The sequence below is a fragment of the Mesoplodon mirus genome (genome assembly GCF_964341445.2).
Source record: "Mesoplodon mirus genome assembly, chromosome: 11".
Lineage (NCBI taxonomy): Eukaryota > Metazoa > Chordata > Mammalia > Artiodactyla > Ziphiidae > Mesoplodon > Mesoplodon mirus.
Genome location: NC_138987.1, coordinates 7641855 through 7665206, shown reverse-complemented (window position 1 = coordinate 7665206; position 23352 = coordinate 7641855). Strand labels below are relative to the sequence as shown.

At 34.9% G+C, this 23352-nt stretch overlaps 1 protein-coding gene across 1 annotated transcript in view; it reads right to left on the bottom strand.

Moving 5' to 3' along the window:
- Positions 1 to 260: 260 nt before the first annotated feature.
- The window catches only part of PTPRQ (protein tyrosine phosphatase receptor type Q), a gene marked incomplete at its 5' end in the record, with an annotated part of 200301 nt that continues 177209 nt past the window's right edge, over positions 261 to 23352 (bottom strand). Inside the window, 7 exons of the mRNA XM_082636662.1 lie at positions 261 to 401; positions 653 to 776; positions 6334 to 6469; positions 10035 to 10183; positions 10995 to 11120; positions 11342 to 11476; positions 17734 to 17810. Coding sequence (XP_082492788.1) covers positions 364 to 401; positions 653 to 776; positions 6334 to 6469; positions 10035 to 10183; positions 10995 to 11120; positions 11342 to 11476; positions 17734 to 17810 — 785 coding nt within the window. The 3' untranslated portion in view covers positions 261 to 363. The remainder of the gene's footprint in view (positions 402 to 652; positions 777 to 6333; positions 6470 to 10034; positions 10184 to 10994; positions 11121 to 11341; positions 11477 to 17733; positions 17811 to 23352) is intronic.

The following is a 23352-nucleotide window of genomic DNA, read 5'->3' as shown; positions in this document are numbered from 1 at the left end:
ACAACTTTTGTTCAAGATCAAATCCAATATGTAGGGAAAATTCACATTGAAACATTAACGTAAATATAATAATAATTTTATATTTGGCTCATTCCCAAAATACAGAAGGCTTCAAAAAATCTCTGGGATATCTCTTCTTAAACATTTTACATGTATAATATTTATTCTGTACAAAACAGATAACTATCCTGAATTAGCTATTTCCTAGAACTATTCATAAAATGTCAATCCATTTAGTAAGGCACAGTAAGGGAAGCATAGAGATTTATTTAAGGTTGCACATTTCAATTCAGAAGAGTAAGGGGGTATTTTGGCCCCTGGGATTTGAAAATATCTTCCAGTTGTAATCTTTGGTCTGAATATTTACATGGTGGTTTCTTCCCATTCAAGCTCAACATCACCTATAACATAAAGTAACATGTCACAAGAGAGAATTGATGTTAACAGTTCAAAAGATTTAAATGTTTCATGACAAAAATAATGTGTACCTGGAAAGGCTATTATCCTAACTTGGATTAGAGAGAAATTAAAAAATTGATATGTGTGCTAGCCAAGCTTCTAAAACATTTTCAACATACGGTTATTATTAAATTAATGCTCCTGCTATAGGTGGTAAACTAGTAGTAAACTGATATACATTGCCTCTGTTTACCTTCCATGGTGTCCAAAGAGTCCATCTTTTGAAGTGCTGAATAGTTAACAAAACAGATGGGCTGATTACTTCCTTTACTTGATAAGAGATCCAGAACGCACTGATGTAAAAAGATATACTGTGCCTAGACACCAAAGAAAGGATGGTTAAATAAATGGACGGGGTAGGGATTTTCTTATGGGGGGGGGCTATACTTTTACAGTGAAAAGTAATATTGAATTCAACAAATGTTAAATAGCTAAGTTAGAGGCACAGAATTTACCATGAATATAAATGATTTTTTATCATTTCAAACATAAGGTTTGCTAAATTCCTGTGGCTTTTTGTAGTTTCCAGTTTTTTTTAAATACTTATCATTAAATACTAAGTGTTCATATGTTCTTTCTGTAATTTTAAAAAGTAGCAAATTATATTATTTAAATTTGTTTATAAGTTTCCTTTTTCCTGTTAGGCATAATTGAGTAATTTTTCTTATAAATATTTTTCTTGTTAGAATGGCTGTTGGAATGCAGATACTAAATTTACTTTCAAAAGCTGTGACTGAGCATATCTACACACCATCAGCACATTTAAAATGTTTAACAATTCTGTTAATTACCCAACATTTGGCCTACTTAATGTCAAGGATCTGGTCTCTATTTGTAAATATAAGGCAGGACTCCTAACATTTCATCTAAAATTCGGATTAAATTCAATACCTTCTGGGTTCTTTAAGTGTATTCAATATAATTCAATAACCTGTTAGCATTTCTGGGTTTGCACTTTCCTAAAGGTAGTTAAGGTTACAGTCATAGGAAAGCACCCTCATTTTTACGTAGGGAAGGTACCTGAAGTTAAAGGAATATAACCAAATGTTTAAGATTCACACACACACACACAGACACACATACTGACAACTGATTTAAATAGAATGTCCTCTAAAGTGACCATCTTAAGAAATTATATTCATATCTATTGCTACTACACCTCAAACCCTTTTTGGAACTTCACTATTGAAACTGTCTCTAGAGATTGTTGGTCATTATTAGGAATACCTGTTTCTTCGTGGATTACAAAAGGTTTCCACACACATCTCATCTCTGTCGGCTCTATGAGGACAGAACTCTCATATTCACTGCTCTATTCCCATTGTGTGTAATAGTGCCTGGAATGTGGTAGTTGCGTAATGAATGTTTGTTGACTTAGCCTCATTTAATTCTCACAGTGAGCCGATCTTTACCATGTCAGGACACACTTGATTTGGAGAACATTCAGAAGTCATTAGGGATCAAGTGTGTGAGGTGGATAATTCAGTTTTGGTAAGAAATGAAGGATTGTTATAAGGTAATACACATTCTATTGAAATTGCTGTTAAATTTCTTCTCAGGGTAATTCCAAATGAGTATTTTAAAATATACACTGCACAGTGAATAACATTATTGACAGAAATATATTGACATGGTATAATTTCTTTGAAAACAACAGTCATTTAAATTTATGAGTTCTGGTATTTAAAAAAAAAACACACATTTGAATTTGAAGTCACATTTGATATGTGAAGCTTCTGACTGTCCCAATCTCATCTCTCTCCACTGGAAAGAATGCTGGGTGGAAACTCTGCCAGCGGGGCAGGCTGAGCTCCACAGGGGGTGCTACATGTTCCAAGATCCCTCTGCCGTGGTGTGTTATTGCCAAAGAGGCAGTGAGGAGTTCAGTTCCAGTTTCTACCCTGGATAGTCCTGTTACCTTAAGAATTAAACTTTTCTGATGTTCAGTTTCCTCATCTGGGGGATCAGAAAAGCTATGTTGTGAGATTTAAGGCCAGCTATATATTACATGTTGCTGGCAAAAAACTAGGCTCCAAAAATATATTATTCTTTTTTCTTCTACCTCAGGAGTTTACATCAGTCAATTTTCAAGAGAACCAGAGCAGGAAAGGGACTCATCCAGATGAATCCTTTTTTGAGGCAGGAATAGTATCTCAGGATATTATCTCACTGCAGAGTATTCTCTCAGAAAGCTCTTTCACATCTCCTGGGGCTGCTCTGAACTGTGTTTTGGTAGGCAGTGAAAGAACTTTAGGTTCCCTCCAGGGTCTGGGCCCTCTGGTGTCTTTTAGTGGCGATATATTGCTGAGCTTCCCACCTCCCCACCCCTGGCCATGGCTACTGTAGTATGTGCTGAGACAGCATTCTTCACAGAAATTGGAATCATTCCCAAGTGCAAGAGAAGAAACTAAGAACCACTCTTGTGCAAGGCAATGCTGGTTTATAAGGACTGGAGCCAAGGTGTGGTCATTTTCCCTTTTTTCATCACAGAGAAAAGAAAGTAAAGAGCATAGCTTCTGGGAACAAAGTCCGGTGAAAGAGAGTTTTGGAGTGCCACATTTTAAGCGAGGATCTGAGAATTGTGATTTATATCGTTTACAAAATGGAGGCTAATTATTTAGTAAACATGGGTGTATCTTAATTTTATAACCTCTTATGGAAGGGCTACCTATACTTTTCTTGAATATCAATGAAGATGTACTTACTTCAAACATGCCAACTAATACTCATGACTTCTACCTTTTGATTCAGTAAGTGTTTTATCAGGATTTTAACGAACTGCCACCTTTTTATCTTAAAAAGCAATCGGCACAACTATGTTGTCAGACCTTTACTGCATGCTGGTGCTTTAGATACTTTCTCTTATTTAATACTCACAATAAACTTGTGAACAGTGTAACACAGCTATTTTACAAAAGAGAAATAACTCAGAGAGGTTAATTAAACAAAGTCACAAAGCCAGCAATTAGCAGGGCTTGAATCTGAACTCAATTCTCTGACACCGAAATTCAGGCTCTTTTCATTCCCCTACCCAACCTGCAACATTTTCCTCTGGCTGGTTATTCCAGCATAATATATAAAGTTTATAGCATATACTGAATACTAAATTGTGTGAAATTATTCACAGGCATGCTTGAACACACTCTTTACAAAGTTTGGTTCCACAAAATTGTAGAGCATGACAAAATTTGACTTCTATAATTTGAAGACCGAATCTAGTCTCTACAAGGAAATATCCCAATCATTTGCACCCTCTAAACCTATCCTAGAGAGACAACCAATCTCGATCAATGCCAAGAACATTGATCACCAGTGCATATGTGTACACCCAGGGACATGGGAGGAAAATGCTAGCTAGCTATTCTTATTCTCAACTAAAAATAAGAAAGAATTTGGTTTTAATAATCATTAATGGTCGTATTGATATTGAAGCCCTTAAAAGATCTTTGGATAACAACCAGCTACATAATTGGTGGGGCCCACTACAAAATGAAAATACGAGTTTCCTTCCTCAAAAATTATTAAAGATTTTCAAAACAGTGTCAGCAAACATTAAATCAAGTGCAAGGCCCTTTTGAGCATGGGGACCCGTGAGACTGCGTAGGCTGCATACCCATGAAGCCAAGCCTGGGCACAAGTCAGAGTCCATTTCTGAAGTTTCCTAAGGGAAGAGTGATACTTCACTCATGTGCTCCCTTCCAGCATATAAGGGAATGCACATGGATTCCAGTACCTAGTTTTACCTAGCCATCACATAATTGAAGCTTAAAAAGATTCCTACAAAGAGACTGTGGATTAAAGATAATATCTGTCAGGCAAGCACCAATGAATGACAATAAAATGGCAGCACTGACATTTTTCATGCTCCTAGAATAACCGTCTTATAGCCATGCTGTGAGGTGAAAGCAACAACAATGTAATCAGATCTGACAAAAAGCTAGATCACTTTTTAAAAAACAAAGAATTTAAAATATGTATTTAAAACCACTATTGAAACAATTATTTTCTGCTAAGTATTTATCTTTTGAAAATACCTTATATAATATGAAGCCACCAGTATTAGCAAGGTTGTCAAAATTGCTTATTTGACCTTTATCTCATGTTTTTCAACTTCTTGTGTATGCTTTATAATTTACATAATTGCACAATCTACATTTTAAGAATAAATATATATGTATTGGAGTTGAATGCTCAAACATTTCTCCTGAAAGGGATGTGTATTCCTAAAAGTTTGGATGTCTCTGGTCTAGAGCAGCATCTTCCTAAGAACATTAATGTTCCATGACATCATGGAATTATAGGTTTTGGGGTCAAAAAGTGTTCAAGGATTTCACAGTCATATAAGTCTGGGAAATGTCCACAAGGGCTCTGTATTTATTTATTTATTTATTTATTTATTTATTTATTTTTGCGGTATGTGGGCCTCTCATTGTTGTGGCCTCTCCCGTTGCGAAGCACAGGCTCCGGACGTGCAGGTTCAGCAGCCATGGCTCACGGGCCCAGCCGCTCCGCGGCATGTGGGATCTTCCCAGACCGGGGCACGAACCCGTGTCCCCTACATCGGCAGGCGGACTCTCAACCACTGCGCCACCAGGGAAGCCCAGGGCTCTGTATTTATAATTGTCAATGCACATTAGCATAGAGACTGTAAGTCTAAGAAGTTCTTTCTCAAACTTATTTTAGCAAAAAGCCTGTTTTCTCACACCTTTAATGACTGTAAAGCCACTTGTGTTTTCTAGTAGGTACCCTGGAAAATACCCTTATAGAAGATCTGTATATTTACTGTGAGAAAAATCTCTCTGTAGCATAAAAATATCAATCCAAAGATATGACAGGAACATCCTATGTATTATAGTTAGACAGACTTGGGTTTGAATTTTAGCTCTGACCTTTGAATATCACTAAATTCTTGAACATCTGCTTCCCTATTTGTAAAGCAGAGACCATAATACCTAGTCTGTTGATTAGTTTCATTGGCCCGGCCTTACAAATAAAGAATTAAATAAGATAATACATGTAAAGGATCTAGTATAATACTTGGAACCTACTAGACACTCAACAGGGTTTTTAGTTTCATTACCATTATACTGTATGATTTTTTTTTTTTTTTTTTTTTTTTTGCGGTACGTGGGCCTCTCACTGCTGTGGCCTCTCCCGTTGCGGAGCACAGGCTCCGGACGCACAGGCTCAGCGGCCATGGCTTATGGGCCCAGCCACTCCGCGGCATGTGGGATCTTCCCGGACCGGGGCACGAACCCGTGTCCCCTGCATCGGCAGGTGGACTCTCAACCACTGCGCCACCAGGGAAGCCCCCTACCGTATGATTTTTTAATGACAAAAATCTATATTTTGAAAATATTTTTACGTCCAAACCAAAACAACAAAACAAACAACCCCCAGTTAGTTGATGACATGCTATAACAAACATTATTAGTACTTCTAATAAAAGGGATAAATACGGACAAGTGAAATACATAGAAACCTGTAACAGTTAATAAACTTTTCCCAAATACAACTTCTAGCATGTTTACAAAAGAAATTAATTTGATTCATTTTCTAAGTTTCCCAAAGACTAAAGACAAATCCATTTTATGAATTATTTTCTCTATGCCTATCAGTATAAACAGGGTAGGATGGGTAGTCAGTAACAGTGCTGACGGATAACTGGGGCATGTGGATTTCAGTTCTCCTATAATCCCCATCAGCTGCCGTCCCCAAGACCCTGCCCCCACCCAGAGGTTTATAATGTAGGAAAAGAGAATGTCTGCTTTGCTAATATAGTTCAAGTCCATGTCTAACCAGATCACTGCCACTAAGATCCTTCCAGGCAGAAATTCTAGAGCTGATAACTGCTTGAAGTTTTAGATATCTTACCAGGTTTTGTACCATGCACATTCTTTCACTTCTCAGTTCAGCTACTAATCCATATATATCCACAAAATCATGATCATTTATATGCTGTGTTAAGTGGTCCAGAGCAATAAAAACTCCAGTTCTTCCAACTCCAGCACTGCAGGAAGAGTGAAATTACATGCAAATTATTCAGCAAAAAGGCTGTTTATGTTGATTGTAATGAAGGAAATAAACTATGATAGCAATAAATTATAAATAGTTTCTTTTCTTATTGAAGGTAGATTTTCTTTGGAGTTTCTTTGGATTTATATTGTTCCCAAGACTGTTTAGACAGAGCAAGATGATTATCATTAATACTCTGTCAAATATTTGAGTTTTTTTTTTTAAACAGTTGAACTTTCCCTCTTCTTTCATAATATTTTAAGGGTTGTAGTTGGAGAAGTATGGGGAATATTTTAAAAAATCATTGAAAATTCTTAACCCCAGAAACTTTTTATTGAATATATTTTTGGTTACCAATAGGAATGTTAAACATGAAAAATGTCAACTGTAATATTTAGCCCATATAGTACTTCCTCTGCATCACATTGATAGATTCTCATGTGTTCTTTTCACCTTCCCTAGAATTTTCTTTTCCTTCCTATAGATAATAAAATTGGAAAGCTATTTCCTTTTAAGAAATTAGTTTAATACTGAAGGACAGGTATGTGCTCCATATAAACTGTTAATTGATAAACCTGACAGGATTTTTTCAGAAATTCCAATTAGAAAGACAAGACTCCTAGGTACTTAAATGGTTAATATAGGAAGTAAATCTGGAAAAAAAGAAAAAACATTTGAAAGTTCACCTAATCTTAAATGTCATTTTGAACATCACGAAACTGCCATCTCTGTAGGTAAAAAATATTCTAATGTCGACAATACCTATGATTCAACCTAAGAAATAGCATTACAACATAAATCTGATCACTGTAACACATACACATATATGCCCGCACAGAGTAATCAGTCATTACATCATTCAATATATTTTGAGTGTCAGACACTGTCCTAGGCATCTGGGGTACAGCAGTGAACAATACCAAGTCCCTGAACTTATGGAGCTTATATTCTAGAGGACGGAGAATGGTAGTCCACACAACAAAGAAACATGCATAGGATATACCCAGCCGCAATAAGTGCTATGGAGAAAGATAAATTAGGTTAAGGAGATAAAAGGTGATAGGGTAGGACAGGGTCATTAGAGAAAGGTTCTCTGACAATGTGATATTTGAAAAGAAACTTGAGTAGGGTTAGGGAGTGCACCACGTGGGTACCTGGGAGAGGAACATTACGGCCTGAGGGCACAGGAAGAGAACAGATCTGAGTGGGAGAGTGTTCTGTATGTTCAAAGAAAAGCAAGGAGACCAGAGTGGGGAGAGTGTGTGAAGAGGTGATGGGGGGCAGGGATCAGAGTGTTTGCTGTTGGGTTGGATGTGGAATGTGAGAGGAAGCAGAGAGTTGAGGATGAGTCTAGGGTTTCTGGACAAAGCGGAGTGGACTGCTGTTTACCAAGATGGGGATGAGAAGGAGTGAGTTTGGAGACCGATCTAAGTGTTCTGTTTTGGACACATCAAATTGTCAGAATGTTGTGGTTAAACTGGAAGTTAAATGTATAAGTCTAAAGTTGAGGTGAGAAGTTGGGGTTGGAGATAATCATTTAGTAGACAGTTTTAAAATGATATTTAAAAATGATTATTAATATGAGCATACTTTTTCTCTGGTCTCTTTTATCTATTTAAATCACAAAGGAGGAGACTACTCTTTTTGAGGCTACAAGAGAGATTGTACTTTTCTTTTTTTTTTTTTTTTTTTTTTTGCAGTATGCGGGCCTCTCACTGTTGTGGCCTCTCCCGTTGCGGAGTACAGGCTCCGGATGTGCAGGCTCAGCGGCCATGGCTCACGGGCCCAGCCGCTCCGCGGCATATGGGATCCTCCCGGACCGGGGCACGAACCTGTATCCCCTGCATCGGCAGGCGGACTCTCAACCACTGCGCCACCAGGGAGGCCCTGTACTTTTCTTTTTTAATGGATTTTTAAATCCACTATTTTAATCCAGGGGCAGTGTATATGTAAAATATGGGGAAGCCGAAGGAAGCTTACTATCCATTTTAATCATCACTGATGCCAGTTTAAAATCAATCACTGACTTTATAAGCAAACTGTTATTCTATTTATACTCTATACTGATCTGTTAAAAATTTTATGTGTTTGGATGGGATATGGAATTGGGAGGGTAAGAATGAGGCTTTTACTTTTCATTCTGTGTGCTTTTTAAATGTAAAAAAGATATCTCATAATGAGCAAGCATTTGTGTATTACTCTTACAATTTAAAAAATCTAAAATATGCCTGGAAAATGTAGACTCGATTAAATTACATGTTGAGTTTTTTCCTCTAAAAAGAAAAGTTTAAAAATTGGATGGATTAATATTTTCTTACATATTTAACCACATTAATTATAGTATATTCCCATTAGAATAATTATCCACCAATTAATTTTTGGAATTATTATAATTAATAATTATTAATGGGTTAAAAGATATTGTTACTTAAATTTTTTATTGTAGCAAAAGATACATAACATAAAATTTACCATTTTAACCATATTTAAGTGCACAATTCAGTGGCATTCAACACATTCACCATCTTGTGCAGCCATCACCACTATCTGTTTCCAGAATATTTTCATCATCCCAAACAGAAGCTATGTACCCATTAAACAGTAACTCTCTATTTCTCTCTCTCCCAAGTCCCTAGTAACCACAATTCCAGTTTCTTGTCTCTATGAATTTACCTCTTGTAGGTATCTCATAAGTGGAATCATAAAACAGTATATTATCACCCACTTTTTCTTTAATTTACAAACTACAACTGTTGAATAAACTCATGTTGAGATTGATTTAGATATATAATGTTAGAAATCATAAATCATATCAATATGTCCAGAACTCTGAATTCTAAACAACTGTGAGTTTTATTTCTTTTTGCGGGGAGTATTGGTATTTCATTGGTATAAAATACCAGTGACAATAAAGAGGGGAAAAATCTTAATTTATAGTCACATTCTATTTATCATGTTCAAAAAACTAGGTCAAAGAAAGATATTTGAATAGTTTGTAAAAATTTTGAATCATGCTTGGGTTGGTCACTTAATTTGATCTTTACTTTAAAGTTCATTTTCTTTATTCTTTGTAAGTCAAATCTAGAAATTTGCTTTTACAAAAAAGTTTAAATTAGTATATTAGACTAATATCAATTGAAATAATGAAGGATCAGATGTTTATTCGTAAAAATCAAAAAATCCTACATACCCACACTCATCTATTTGATGTGTAGCCACATCAAAAATGGGCTACAACTTTTTTGTTTTTAATTTGAAGGCCTTCGAGAGGTACAATCCAGTCAAGATTTCAGGAAAATTCCTGTACCAGGATATATATTTTCCCTTGCTTTTAGACATAGTCATTACTCATTTTATCTCTGCCATCTAACCTTTTATAAAACTACATCTTGATTTGTTATAACCAGTAAAATATCTGAAAACTAAAAGCTGGATTGAATCTATATTAACATTCTGAGAGAAAATCAATGGTGTCGTGATAATAAAAAGGTCACACTGAGTTTCAGTACCATTTCTAGTGTTTCTAGTGTTCAGAGGTTTTAAAAATCTCTCTTTCTTACCTGCAGTGAACAACCATAGGTGTGGTGTCATGTGCTCTGCTTGCTCGAACCAACTTCACAAAGTGAACTAGAGGGGCACTGTTTTCAGGAACCCCATGCTCAGGCCAAGCAGTAAAGTTACATTGTCTAATGGTCATGCAATCCCCATGCTAGACAAAATGACATTAAAGAAACATGATAAGACAGCTGACTTCCCAGGTTTTCAAGGTGATCTTTTAAAATGACAATTTACCAAACAGAAGAAACTGTGTTTTCATGATTTCCTATAAGAGAAGCCTTCTACTATTGCTACAATAAAGAAAATTGCCTTTCTGTATGAATGCAAACAATGAGGCAGCTTGCAAGCAGATGATAAGGTAGGGTATTTAAATTCAAATATGGTGTAACATTTTGTAACACCAGAGTAGTAGATTTTGAACAATTGTGACCTAACAACTTAAACACACTCACAAATTAATCACAACACAGGTATAGGGTATCTGATAATGTCAGAAAGTATAAAGATCCTTATATCATTTTCTGTATAGGCCTTTACATTATATAAGTGGGATCCTATGCTATCGCTTCTGTATTGGTTCTGGATTAAATAGAAAATCCAATTTTAGGATGTAGACAGAGACAAGTGATTTGGGAAATTCCTGTTTTAAATCAGATATTACAGTTTCTTTATAAAATAAGATAAACTTAGTGATCTAGTTGTTTCCTCCTTTTTCTTCCCCTGTCTACCTAAGAATTTGATATTAACTGGTTAATATGAACTTTAAGTATATAATTTGGAATTAAACACAGTGACGTAGATATTGAAGGCAGGTGCCAATTCAAAACTTCTATTTTGAAAATAATAGAAAAGCATTATTGAATATACAGGTATCAAGCAATATGTCTAGAAATTAATTTTACTTTAGACATTTAGAACATTCATATTTTACATCATGTTCGACTTCCCCTCCTTTTTTTTACCCTTTCAATTTTCAGATCTCTGATGGTCCAATCTATTTGAACATCCTCCATTAGCTTTGTAATCACTATATCTCCGAAGACAGTAACTGGTTTGTTGTCCTCTGGCCAATACTGATGGCATCTGATCTGTATTCAGAGAAGAATCACCAGTCATAAGAACCATTGTTTTATATAGATACGTGTGTGTGTGTGTGTGTGTGTGTATAAAGTATCACAGTTATCGCTGCTAAGATAAAACTGCTTTATAGATGTCCAAGTCATTGATGACTCAAAGTATTAGCTAAAATTGTCACACATATACTAACACAATTGTAAAAGTTTTGTGAAAAGATTTTCAAATAACTTACCCGCCCTTTTTCAAAACACTGTGTTAGCATTACTAATGTTTTTGCTCTGGTTTCCCACACCATTCTCCAAAAATCCCCAACTGTTCCTGGTAATGGACCTTGAGTAGCAATAAATTCATTTGGACATAAGTAGCCCTAGAATGATACAATTACAACACTGCATCAATATTTACATATATATAGTATTTTTTAGTTTTTGAGCAACGTAAGAAAAACATACTAGTTTAAGATGACCTAATATTTTAAAATATTGTACATTTTTGAATGCTAAATAATAAGACACTCAAAATTTCCAACATTAATTTTAACCTCACAGTGTAATATACTATACAACTAACTGTTCTTAAAATGTATTTCTAACTCTGAATAAAGCAGTAAAGACTAAAAAATAATAATACCACTTTACGGCACACAATATGCTAAGCATCTTATAGTTAATATTTCAATTAATTTGTTTCTTATAAAAACCTTGTGAATTAGAACTATTATTATCCTCATTTTAGAGAGGAAGATACTGAAGCTAAGGAATGTGGAGTAATTTGTGGTAGATTTCACAGTTGGTAAGGTAGTCTGAGTCCAGAGCCAGCGCTCTTACCCATTTCACTAAGTTACTGTCATATATTTAAAGATTGTGCAGATATTTTCATACTCTTTCTCCAAGAAATTACTTAACTATGTAAACTATGGCATTAGTAATTATTCTCCAGAGCTCCAAAGCAACAGTAATGTGAATAATAAGAAGGTTCATTTAACTAATATAGGACCTGAGATTTGTCTCAACCCTATTATGACAGCTCTTGTAGATTTTATCAAGTTATTCTAAAACTCAGTCCATTCACCTGGAATGTAAGTATGCCACTTGAATAGTATCTGTGGATTTTTCTTAAAGAAAGGTACTGTATAAATAAAATATAGTAATGAAATTACATGTATTCCAAACATCAAAATATTTTGAGGAATGAGGATTAAAGGTGAATTTTATTTTTAAATTGGAATTGTCTCAGTAGCCAGAGAATATAGTATTACACAGAATAAATATACATTTTAAAGCTCAAGGGGCCCTAAAATCTAATCCAACCAGTGTATTTTACTTTAAAGAATAATGAGCCACTTGTGATTTCCCCAAAATCACCCAGTGACAGTTTCTGGGATAAAACCTTGAGTCTCTTAAATAAACTATATGCTAAAGCATTTCTATGTTTCCAGTCTCAGTTGAAATATATAATTATTTTACATTGTAAAGGTCTTTTTTTTCTAGGTTAAAAAAGTAATATATAGTCAATGTAGAATGTTTGGAAAATTCAGAAAAATACATAATAGAATGTGGAATTAATCTGTAATCTCACTCTCCAGAATGAAGCACCTTTAATATTTTAGTCACTTTCTCTACAGACTTTTTAAATATGCACATTCCTCCATTCAAATAATGTTTATGAAGGTCTACTGTGTGTCAGGCACTATTCCAGGAGCTGAGGATTCATCCCTGACTAAAATTCCTACTCTCATTTATCTTATATTCTAGTTAGGGGACATAGACATCAAGCCTATTAATAAGTCTATTAAATAAACAATTTACATAGAGTTTTTAAAAGTGATAAGTGTTGTGAGAGAGAGTTTTCAGAAAATAGGGTGTTCAGAAAAGACTCATGGGTGAAATCTGAGGAAAGAACTGAAGCAGAAAGGGAGTAATCCCTTCAAGATCTGAAGGAAAAGTGTTCCAGGTAGAAAGTCAAGTATAACAGCATTAAAGGAGAGATGTGTCTGGAATGTTCTAAGAACAGCAAGTGGCTGGAATGAGGGGGACAGTAACAGAAGGTGACGTCAGAAAGAACAAGGGAGGGAGGACAATGGTGCTTTAGGTCCTAGAGTAGGTAATTATAAGATCTTGGATTTTACTCTGAATGATGTAGAAAGCCTTTGAAAGATTTTGAACATACAGAGTATATGGTTTAAGAGTTTCATCCTGGTTTCTGTAAGACAAGCTGATATGGTTTAAAGGAGAAAGGAGGGAGAGTAGTTAGAAGGTTATTGCAACAATCCAACCAAGGGTTAGTTTGGGCGATAGCAATGGGAATTGTGAGAAGTGATAAAATCTGGATAAATTCTGAAGACAGAGCCAAGAGAATTTGCTTATGGATTGGATACAAGAAAAATAGAGGAGTCAATAATGATTCCAGATGAAGATGGGGAAAACTTCAGGAAGAGCAGACTTAAAAGAAATTTTTTTTACTTAAGTATAGTTGATTTGCAATGTTGTGTTAGTTTCTGGTGTAAAGCAAAGTGATTCAGTTAAACATAGATAATATATATTCTTTTTCATATTCGTTTCCATTATGGTTTATTGCAGGATATTGAATATCATTCCCTGTGCTATACAGTAAGACCTTGTTGTTGTTTATCTATTTTATAGATAGTACTTTGTATCTGCTAATCCTGAACGCCTAATTTATCTGTCCCCTACCCCCTTTCCCCTTGGGAAAACCATAAATTTGCTTTCTGTGTCTGCGAGTCTGTTTCTGTTTGTATATAAGATCATTTGTATCATATTTTAGATTCTACATATAAGTGATATCATATGGTATTTGTCTTTCTCTCTCTGACTTACTTCACTTAGTATGACAATCTCTAGGTCCATCTATGTTGCTGCAAATAGCATTATTTCATTCTTTTTTAATGGTTGAGTAATATTCCTATGTATATATACACCATATCTTTATCCATTCACCTGTCGATGGACATGTAGGTTGCTTCCATGTCTTGGTTATTGTAAATAGTGCTGCTGTGAACATTGGGGTGCAAGTACCTTTTTGAATTAGAGTTTTCTCCAGATATATGCTCAGGAGTGGGATTGCTGGGTCATATGGTAACTCTATTTTTAGTTTTTTAAGGAAGCTCCATACTGTTTTCCATAGTGGCTGCACCAATTTACATTCCCACCAACAATGTAGGTGGGTTCCCTTTTCTCCACACCCAGAATAAGCAGGCTAAAAGGAAAATCAAAAATTCATAATGGAAATATTAAACTTGAAGTTCCTTTTGGATATTCAAGTGGGAATGTCATGAAGGCAATTGGGTGTATGAGCTTGGAATTCAGAAAGAAGTCCAAACTAGAGACATAATTTCAAAGTAGTTAGCGAATGGATCTTACTTAAAATCACAAGAATGGTTGAGATCGTCAAGGAAATGAGTTTGGAAAGAAACAGTAAATTCAAGGATTGGGCTGTAGATAATTTCAGTGTTTGGTGGCCAAGGAGGTAAGGGAGAACCAATGAGACTGAGATGAAAGTGTCAAAGCTGTAGATGGAAAATCGAGAGAATGGTGTCCTTGAAGTGTTTTAAGGGTGAGGACAATTAACTGTAATTGATCAGTTTATAAAATGTTTCTCCTAGTTATTTGCATTTCCCTTTTTCAGGGATTCAATGTCCTTTGGTACTATAATCTTCTACCAGAGTAGATGAAATCTGATGTTTCTGATACGATTACAGCTCATTTGCATCATAGCCTTTAATCTTCAATCTCTAGCTATGGTAAAAGCTATCCTCAAATTGAAGTAATTTCAGGCATTTCATGTTGACAGGAGAGATAATTTGGGGTGGCGGATTGGGGTCTTGTCCCATTACATAATGTTCTTATTGTTAGCTTTCTTGAAAACATTCCTAAAGTCACGTGTACAATTAGTGGTTGTTTACAAGGATGCAGTATCTATTTTCCTCCCTACCTCTCTCCCACAGTCCATCCTTAATCAACATTTTCCAGGCTCTCTTTGAGTCCTAGCTTCAGGAGCACAATTCCCAAGAAGAGCCAAGGGCAGAGAGATAAACATATAGTAAGCTAATTACAGACCCAGGCCTGGAGTTTCCTAGTCTTAAAGTACATCCTTCAGACCACCTACTGGTCTTCCCTTTTCCCTTCTCCAGACTTCACTTTTTCTTTTCCATCTAAACACTAGTTATTTTGCTTTTTCTCTACCTTGCTCTATAGTTCTTCTCCCTTCTCCAGCTTCCAAAGAAATAGGAATTCAGAGTCCATTTGTAGATGGCCTTTGTCTTTTGCTCCTGGAACAAGTGTTCATGAACTTTCAGATGGAGGTGCCATGGAACAAAAGTGGGGAGTTGGGGGAAACTGAGGTGTCAAACATTCATTCTGAGAAATCTTCACTATTTCTGAGGTGAAGACTGCCTGAATTGGGGGATAGAGAAGTGAGAGGCCACTATGGTATTATGACTTTGTCTATTTCCATCTGTTCCTGACATCCCAGGCGAAGGAGATATCCCCAGAAGTAAAAGCAATACAGCATACTGCCCACTCCAATACTGAAACCTGCCTTAATATAAAGTGCTTTCCATCTGGGCCTGCTTACCATGTAGCTCAGTAATGATTACGCATATCATTACATATGGGTCATAGTGACTTTGTTGTAAAATTTATTATATTACAACATCACTTGACCACAGCAAAATATATGTATATATTAATGTACTCAGATTTAGTTTACTGCTCAACCTGTATTGTGATCTTCTTATGGTTGTCTCCTGACAACTTATAATATTTAGAGGGAACACTGGGGGTTCATGAATATTCCTTTGTTTATGTGTGGTTCAGTTATACCTCCTAAAACTGTCTGGTTGCCTTCCTAATCATATTCATAACCTATACTGTCATCCCATAACTGGCTGAACATTATAGGATATAAGCTATTCATTTGTATCTACTTATTGGTGAATAAAAATGATACGAATTAATAGATCACTGATACAACAATTTGTTCTTGCTCTGTTCTATGGTATCACAAAATACATGATCATTGATTAAATTTAAATATCTAAATGTATATATGCCTCATTCTACAAATCAAAGTAAAACTTCTACATGCTATAGTGTTTAGGATACAATTAAAATTGGTAAGCACAAGATTTCACCAAAATCTTTAGAAAAGAATTACATTTTCAGGGAAATCAATGATTTGATAAATGAATAAAATATGTCATCACGATAGTAAATTTGGGTTTTCTTCAAAATAGATTTAAAGTTCTAGCACAAAAATAGGATGAAATTCAAAGGATGCCTTATGCAACCTCTGCAACCCCCCTGTCACTTCTCCTATTAAGAAATCTTAAATGCTCCCATAGTTCACTTCTTTCACAATAAGATTCAATATATAATTGTAATTTTGGAGTAATTATCAACCAATATAAAATTTAGGATGAATTCTTCTTTTCCCCCTTAACAGAGTCATGGGGAGAATGGGACATAGGACAAGTTATGTTTGATGTTGGGGAAAGGATGGAGCATCACATAAGCAGAGCCCCAGTGGGACCAAATGAAATGGCAGGCCTGGGTGAGAAGACTATGAATAAGGAAAAAATAAAACACCAATGGGAGTGTGGGCAGTAGAGGGAACCTTCAAGCATCTGTAGAGTCATGATAAGAAGCATAGTTAACCCTCCTACATATTAGAATTGAAGTCAGTGGTGAAAATATAAGGGAACATATTTGTTTTTATAAAACAACTGTGTATTTGAGTAGTTCAGTGATAGAATCATCTGCCTTAAGGAGGAAATAGGTGAATCAATGCCAAAAGAGGCTAGTATCTAATTATAAGTAATTTTTCAGAAAGATTTCCTGGGTTAATGGTTGGATTAAATAACCACAAAAGCAGTTCCTACTCTCGGATTTCGTGATTGTGTCAACCCAAGTGGAGGTCTTGGGTACATCTAAGGTTTCTGTGTACCTATGATAGTGGTGAGCATTGAGAGAACAAAAGAGCCATGGAGAAGGAGAGGGAGAGATCCTTAAAACACTTTGGTTTATTCAACTTTCAATCCAAGGCAGCAAGCATTTATTATCTATGATGTGCAACATAGTATACTAGGAATGTCACAGTTCACCCCATGTTGGTTCACTTAAGATATGCTTGTTGAGTAGCTACAATGGAGTGCACGTTCTGTAAGTAGCTGAGGATGAAAAGAACAAGGCAGCAGAGTCCCCCAGAAGGACTGAAAATCTAGAAGGGAAGAAGAGCATAATAGATTTTTATATTATATGGACATGACTGTACATATGACTAATTTTTCTTTGAAAGAGAGGTTGGCCAACCTCATTGTATACAGAGAATATTCTGACAAACGTAGGAAATAGTGGAAAGACCAGGGGATATGTAGCTAGAAGTTGTACACCTGCCATTATTAGTGAAATGATCGTTGGGTAAATTGCAGTCTCTGTTTGGAGCCTCCATTTCCCCATGTATAAAATGGGGGTACATAATGTTGTTGTAAGGAACTGGTACATTAAATTCATAGAGGTTGTAATGAATTTCTTGTTTTAAATAGTTTGAAGAATAATGCTGCAGTATTTATGTTTTATAAAAAAATATATAAAAATAGCAACTTACAGAAACATAGCTGGCATTAATATAATCCGATCCTGGAATACTGGCATCAGCTATCAGTTTCACTCTGTTATTGTTATCTAGAAGAAAATATAAGAAATTAATGCTAATTCACTTTACTACTTTCTTACTATAGCAGTAATAGAAAGAAGTTCATGATATAACATCAAAAATTATAGACGGCTGTAAAATTTTAAATAGAAATTCCCTCTTATTCCATATTTCCACTACCCAGAGACAATGCCTATTAATATGTTCTTGTATTTATTTCCAGTATTTTCTATATATATTCATATAAAATTGACCACAAATGGGCAATATACACACTATTCTGCAAAAATTTCTTATTTACCTGTGTCTTTCCATATTAGCATAAACAACAATATTAGCTCATTACTTTAAAAAGCCATATAGTATTTCAGTGTTTGAATATAACATACTTAATTAGCTCTTTAGGGTGATTTAAACTCATCTCATTTTGTTATTATAAAAAGCTGAATAGGGCCTCCCTGGTGGCGCAGTGGTTGAGAGTCCGCCTGCCGATGCAGGGGATACTGGTTCGTGCCCCGGTCTGGGAGGATCCCATATGCCGCGGAGCGGCTGGGCCCGTGAGCCATGGCCGCTGGGCCTGCGCATCCGGAGCCTGTGCTCCGCAACGGGAGAGGCCACAACAGTGAGAGGCCCGCATACCGCAAAAAGAAAAAAAAAAAAAAAAAAAAAAGCTGAATAAATATAACTGGACTTTTTGCACAAATGTAGGAGTCTATTTGTAGAATACATTACCAGCCGTAAAATTCCCAAATCATATTGTGCATCTCCAATTTTGAAAGATACTGACAAATTGTTCTCAAGTTATATCACTCTGAACAAAAGTGCTTGAACAATTTGAACAACTGTTTCCTCTTACTTTCACTGCCATATTATTAAACATTTTAATTTATGACCTTTTGATAGATACAAATTGAAGTCTCCTAATATTTATATTGATTTTCTTAAATATGAGTGAAATTGAGCTTCTTTGCTTATGCCTTGGCCGTTTTAAATACATTTTCTATTAATTACATTTTCACATGATACTATTTTTCTATTTTTAAAAATATACTAAGAATGTTTTACATGTATTGAATTTTTCTTTTAGTTTGTCATTTGTCTTTGCCTCTTTGTATTAATCAGTTTATCTGCTAGCTACCTTGCCATAGATAAAATTTATATGTTTTGTAATCAAATTTCTCATTATTTTTCATTATGGCTTCACTATGGCTTCTTGTGTGATATATACAAAGGTCTTTGTCACACCAATATTCTTATTTTCACAAATTCATTCATAGTTCCTTCTGGAACGTTAATTGGTTTTTCTGCTTTTGTTTTAAATATTTTGATTTTTGATCCACTGGGCTTTTTTTTATCTTATATTTCTTTTCTGCTAAATTTAAACTTTTCTGAGACAAGGTTTATAATTGTATTTTATGTTTTTAAAATTTTATTGAAAAGAAAGCTCCTTTAAATTACCCATGACTAGACTTTGACTAGTTCTAATTAGATTCCTTGACTGATCTTTATTTATTTTGAAAGTCAGATTCTTTTCAGTGAATCAAATAGTGCTTACTGAACTACCATATAATCAACTTTATGATTCTGACTATAAAAGTAGATCTATCAATTCATTATTGACAGGGATGGTTTTTGTTTTGTTTTGTTTGTTTGTTTGTCTGTTTGCGGTATGCGGGCCTCTCACTGTTTTGGCCTCTCCCGTTGCGGAGCACAGGCTCTGGACGCCCAGGCTCAGCGGCCATGGTTCACGGGCCCAGCCGCTCCGCGGCATGTGGGATCTTCCTGGACCGGGGCACGAACCCCTGTCCCCTGGATCGGCAGGCAGACTCTCAACCACTGCGCCACCAGGGAAGCCCTGGGCTTTTTTTTTTTTTTGAAACAGAATGAGGTAAAATCTATCTTGTTTGTTTGTTAACATTTGGAATAACAAATAGTCCATCCTTACCCCCTTGTTCAAAACACCACTTTTATCACACACTAGTTTTCTCTATGTGTTTAGGTCTATTTCTGGACCATTTATACTCTTCCCTTAATTTATCTGCCTATTCTTTCTTTAATACCAAACTTATTATTTAGACTTTTAAGGTATGGCAAAATTAGATAACCTTTACGCATTACTTTTCTTCAAAGAAAAGTATCAAAAATTATTTTTTCCTGAGAATTTTTACCGAGTTGGTATTATAATTGAAATGTCCAGTGCTAATTTTAACTAGACAAGGGAATGATATAAAGTATCTATTACTACTTAATTATTTTGAAGGTTTTTTGTTTGTTTTGTTTTTAACCTTAATGGGAAGGCACTCAGTACTGGAGGAAAAATAGGTAAATGTGGGTTTGTGTTTGAATTACAGATGATCTATCTACCATTTCTGGCATTGGGTGAATTGCTTATCTTCTCTGTTCCTTTGTTACGTCAGCTATAATATATAGTTATAATATTTATTTTTTAGAATCCTCTGAGGAAAACTTATACGAAAGCTTATAGAACTTATAAAGCCGTATAGAACACAAAACACGTTCTTATGTTCTTAAAATTAAGCACGTTGTATGTTAAATGACTTTGCTGTACCGTTAGTAATCGTAATGACCTGACCAATGTCTTTGAATCTAAAGAAGGGGGACTGTTCAGGCAAATTTATGTAAATGATTTATATCCCAAAGATTTTGAATTTGGTATGATCTGCCTATTTTAATGACATTGTGGCCAGTCATGTAACTAAGGAAGGGAAGCCATCAGGTTTCTGTTCACTCGATACGCCTGCTTATAACTGAGTCAACAGCAAGCTAAACTTTTCTTCGTAGTGTTGGAACACTTCTGAAGGTCATAGTGTCCTGTCAAAGAGAGACTTGGAAATCTCTTCTGCATGCATTTGCTGCTAATTCTAGTATCTTAAAGCCCTGTAAGCTAATATCTTCTAAAATGCACTGTGATATTTGAAATCCTACTTCCTACATTACTCAGGGGAAACAATGAATCTCACTTAGCTGGCTCAAGCTAAAACTCAGACTCTATTAAATGAATTCATTCTCTATGGGAGAAAAAAAAAACATTTCAGCTTTATGGCTTCTCTGCAAGCACAATGGGAGAATGTATTTAGTTTAAACATTTCATTTTCTTGTTCCATGTATATGTGGGTGGGGACGAGGGTCTGTTTGTCCATATAGGCAAAAGTGAGTTTACAGCTTATCTTCCAACCGAGGTTAGGGAAGTAGGTTTATCATCTCTAGACCATAGACTCTAAGGGCCTGTTACTAAATTTTTTTCACCCAGAAAGTTAGAAGCTTTTAAAAATAAGCAATCTATTGATTACTAACAATCATAAGAACTAATATTTAGGAGAGCTTCCTGTGTTCTGGTACTGGGCAAAGTGATTTACATGGTTATTTCATCTACTCTTGAAAGTTAGGAGGTCAACACCACTAAATAATATGTCCAGTCACTAAAGTAGTTAGTAGGTAAACAGAACTGCAGCCCAGGAAGTTTGATTAGAGCCCACATGTTCTTAGTCATTTTACTATACAGCAGGCAGTATGTATTAGTTGAACTAATAAATTATTCTAATAATATTCTTGAAAAATATAACATTCTTCCTAACAAAATTATTTCTTATAGGACCTCCAACTCTTTAAGAGGACACTTAAGAAAAAGCTTTCCCCTAAAAATCCATTAAAGGATATTGGATGTGGATGTAGTATATTATTAGAAAAACTACCATAAGTTTTCTGTACTGAAATCAAGAAGAAAGCAGAATACAATTGGACATTATCCATTTGACTCTAGAAAAGGTGAAAAAAATGCATGCAAAGCTTTTAATATTCCAAAACATCCTTGGTTTACAACATAATTCCATCACTAGTTATTTTTTTGTCTTAGCTTTAGATATCCAGATAATCTTACCCCTCAGTTCTCCTTGTTGTTTTAAGGATGTCTGTTTAGTTATATTGACCACTCGTATTCACTTCTTATGCTGTAAGAGCTAGCAAGTTAGCATTATGTGACTTTTCCTATGGCCATTATGTGAACCCAGAAAATAATGCACTGAGATCTTAATCATAAAAGATTGAAATGACACATTTTTTAAATGTCTGACATATAAAATTTTTATGTATTTTTTAAGTCAGATACTCTTTAGTCTTTGGAAATAAGTTAGATATATTTGATTTACTTATATATAGTGATACACATTACTTCAGCCAAATATACAATTGTAAATAAATATTAAATATTCCACAGTAACTGTCCTTCAATCACACTATAGTACTTGTTTTCACAGAATATCACTAAGTAAGCATGAAGCAGAGAGTCTGAAGGAAATTTAGGTATAGGTGAATATAAAAACATGAGAATTTCCGTATCTCTTAAACTTATGATGCATCCAACTCAAGTTAACTCTCTGAAGGGGAAAACAAAAGGACTTATTAAGAAAGGTCATGCCACAGGAATTGAGAGATGTAATACTAACATTCCTTATTTCCTACAATAATGTCTTATTTGTCAACTTACTCTTAAAGTCATTTACCTTTGATTTGTTTTGTTCCGGGAAGGATTTTAGGTGATTAAAGCTATTTGTATTTTCATCCTTTTCTAATTCTTGGGAATTAACAGATTCCGTTAGATTACTACCTGCTATATCATGTTTCCCTAAATTTGTTTACTTCATGCCTCTAGTTCTAGAATAACAGAATATGGTCCATTTCTTCCTATCCATATCCTTATGATTTTACATTCTGTGATTACACCCTGCTTTAAGTCTGTGTCTTTCTAGACAGAAGAGTTCAATTTATATATATATATGGAAGTTTCCCCAATACAGTTTTGAAAAGGCATAGAACATAGAAAAATATATATACACTAACTCTAAAATTAGGAATATTTTAAAACTCTAGATTTTGAAACAATACTGACAATATTTCAGAGCTTAACAGATACAACTTTTTAATTTCATATATAAAAATGTATTGAATCAGAATATAGTTAGTAGGAACATCTGTTTAAAAAAAAATCAAACATATAGCTATTGTTAGCAGAGGAATGTTATGTTTTCTTTTCACATCACTGCTAAGCCTTAAAGCAATAATATGGTTTTTTATTTCACATCAGTAGACACATTCTTTTTAATGACATATAAGGAATAATAACAGTGTACCATGTAAGATGGTTTCTTTTCTTATTGACTGAAAAATGAAGCCATGTTCACTGTGGTAAGGCACAAGCCCGCCTCCTTTGTAAAACCAATCCTGGTAAGCATACCTTTACTCTGATCTTCAATGAATATTTTGCAATGCATTTTTTATATTCCTTAACAAAGCACTGCCGTGCTTTTAAGAAAACTAAAGCACAAAGTTATGTGTGAACTTTCTCTTTTCATTTGAGAACTAGGTCTGTAGGAAGATATTAGAGAGGTTCGTTACTTGGGTTAAATTACAAAGCTAAGAAACTACTAGGTCTACAGTTTCTTACACCTGCATGAGTAAACCTTGTGTGAATAAGCTGAAAACCATGTAAATTAACTTTAATAAATATTAACAAAGCAAAAGAGATACAATTTAACAGCTGCTAATAAAATGCAT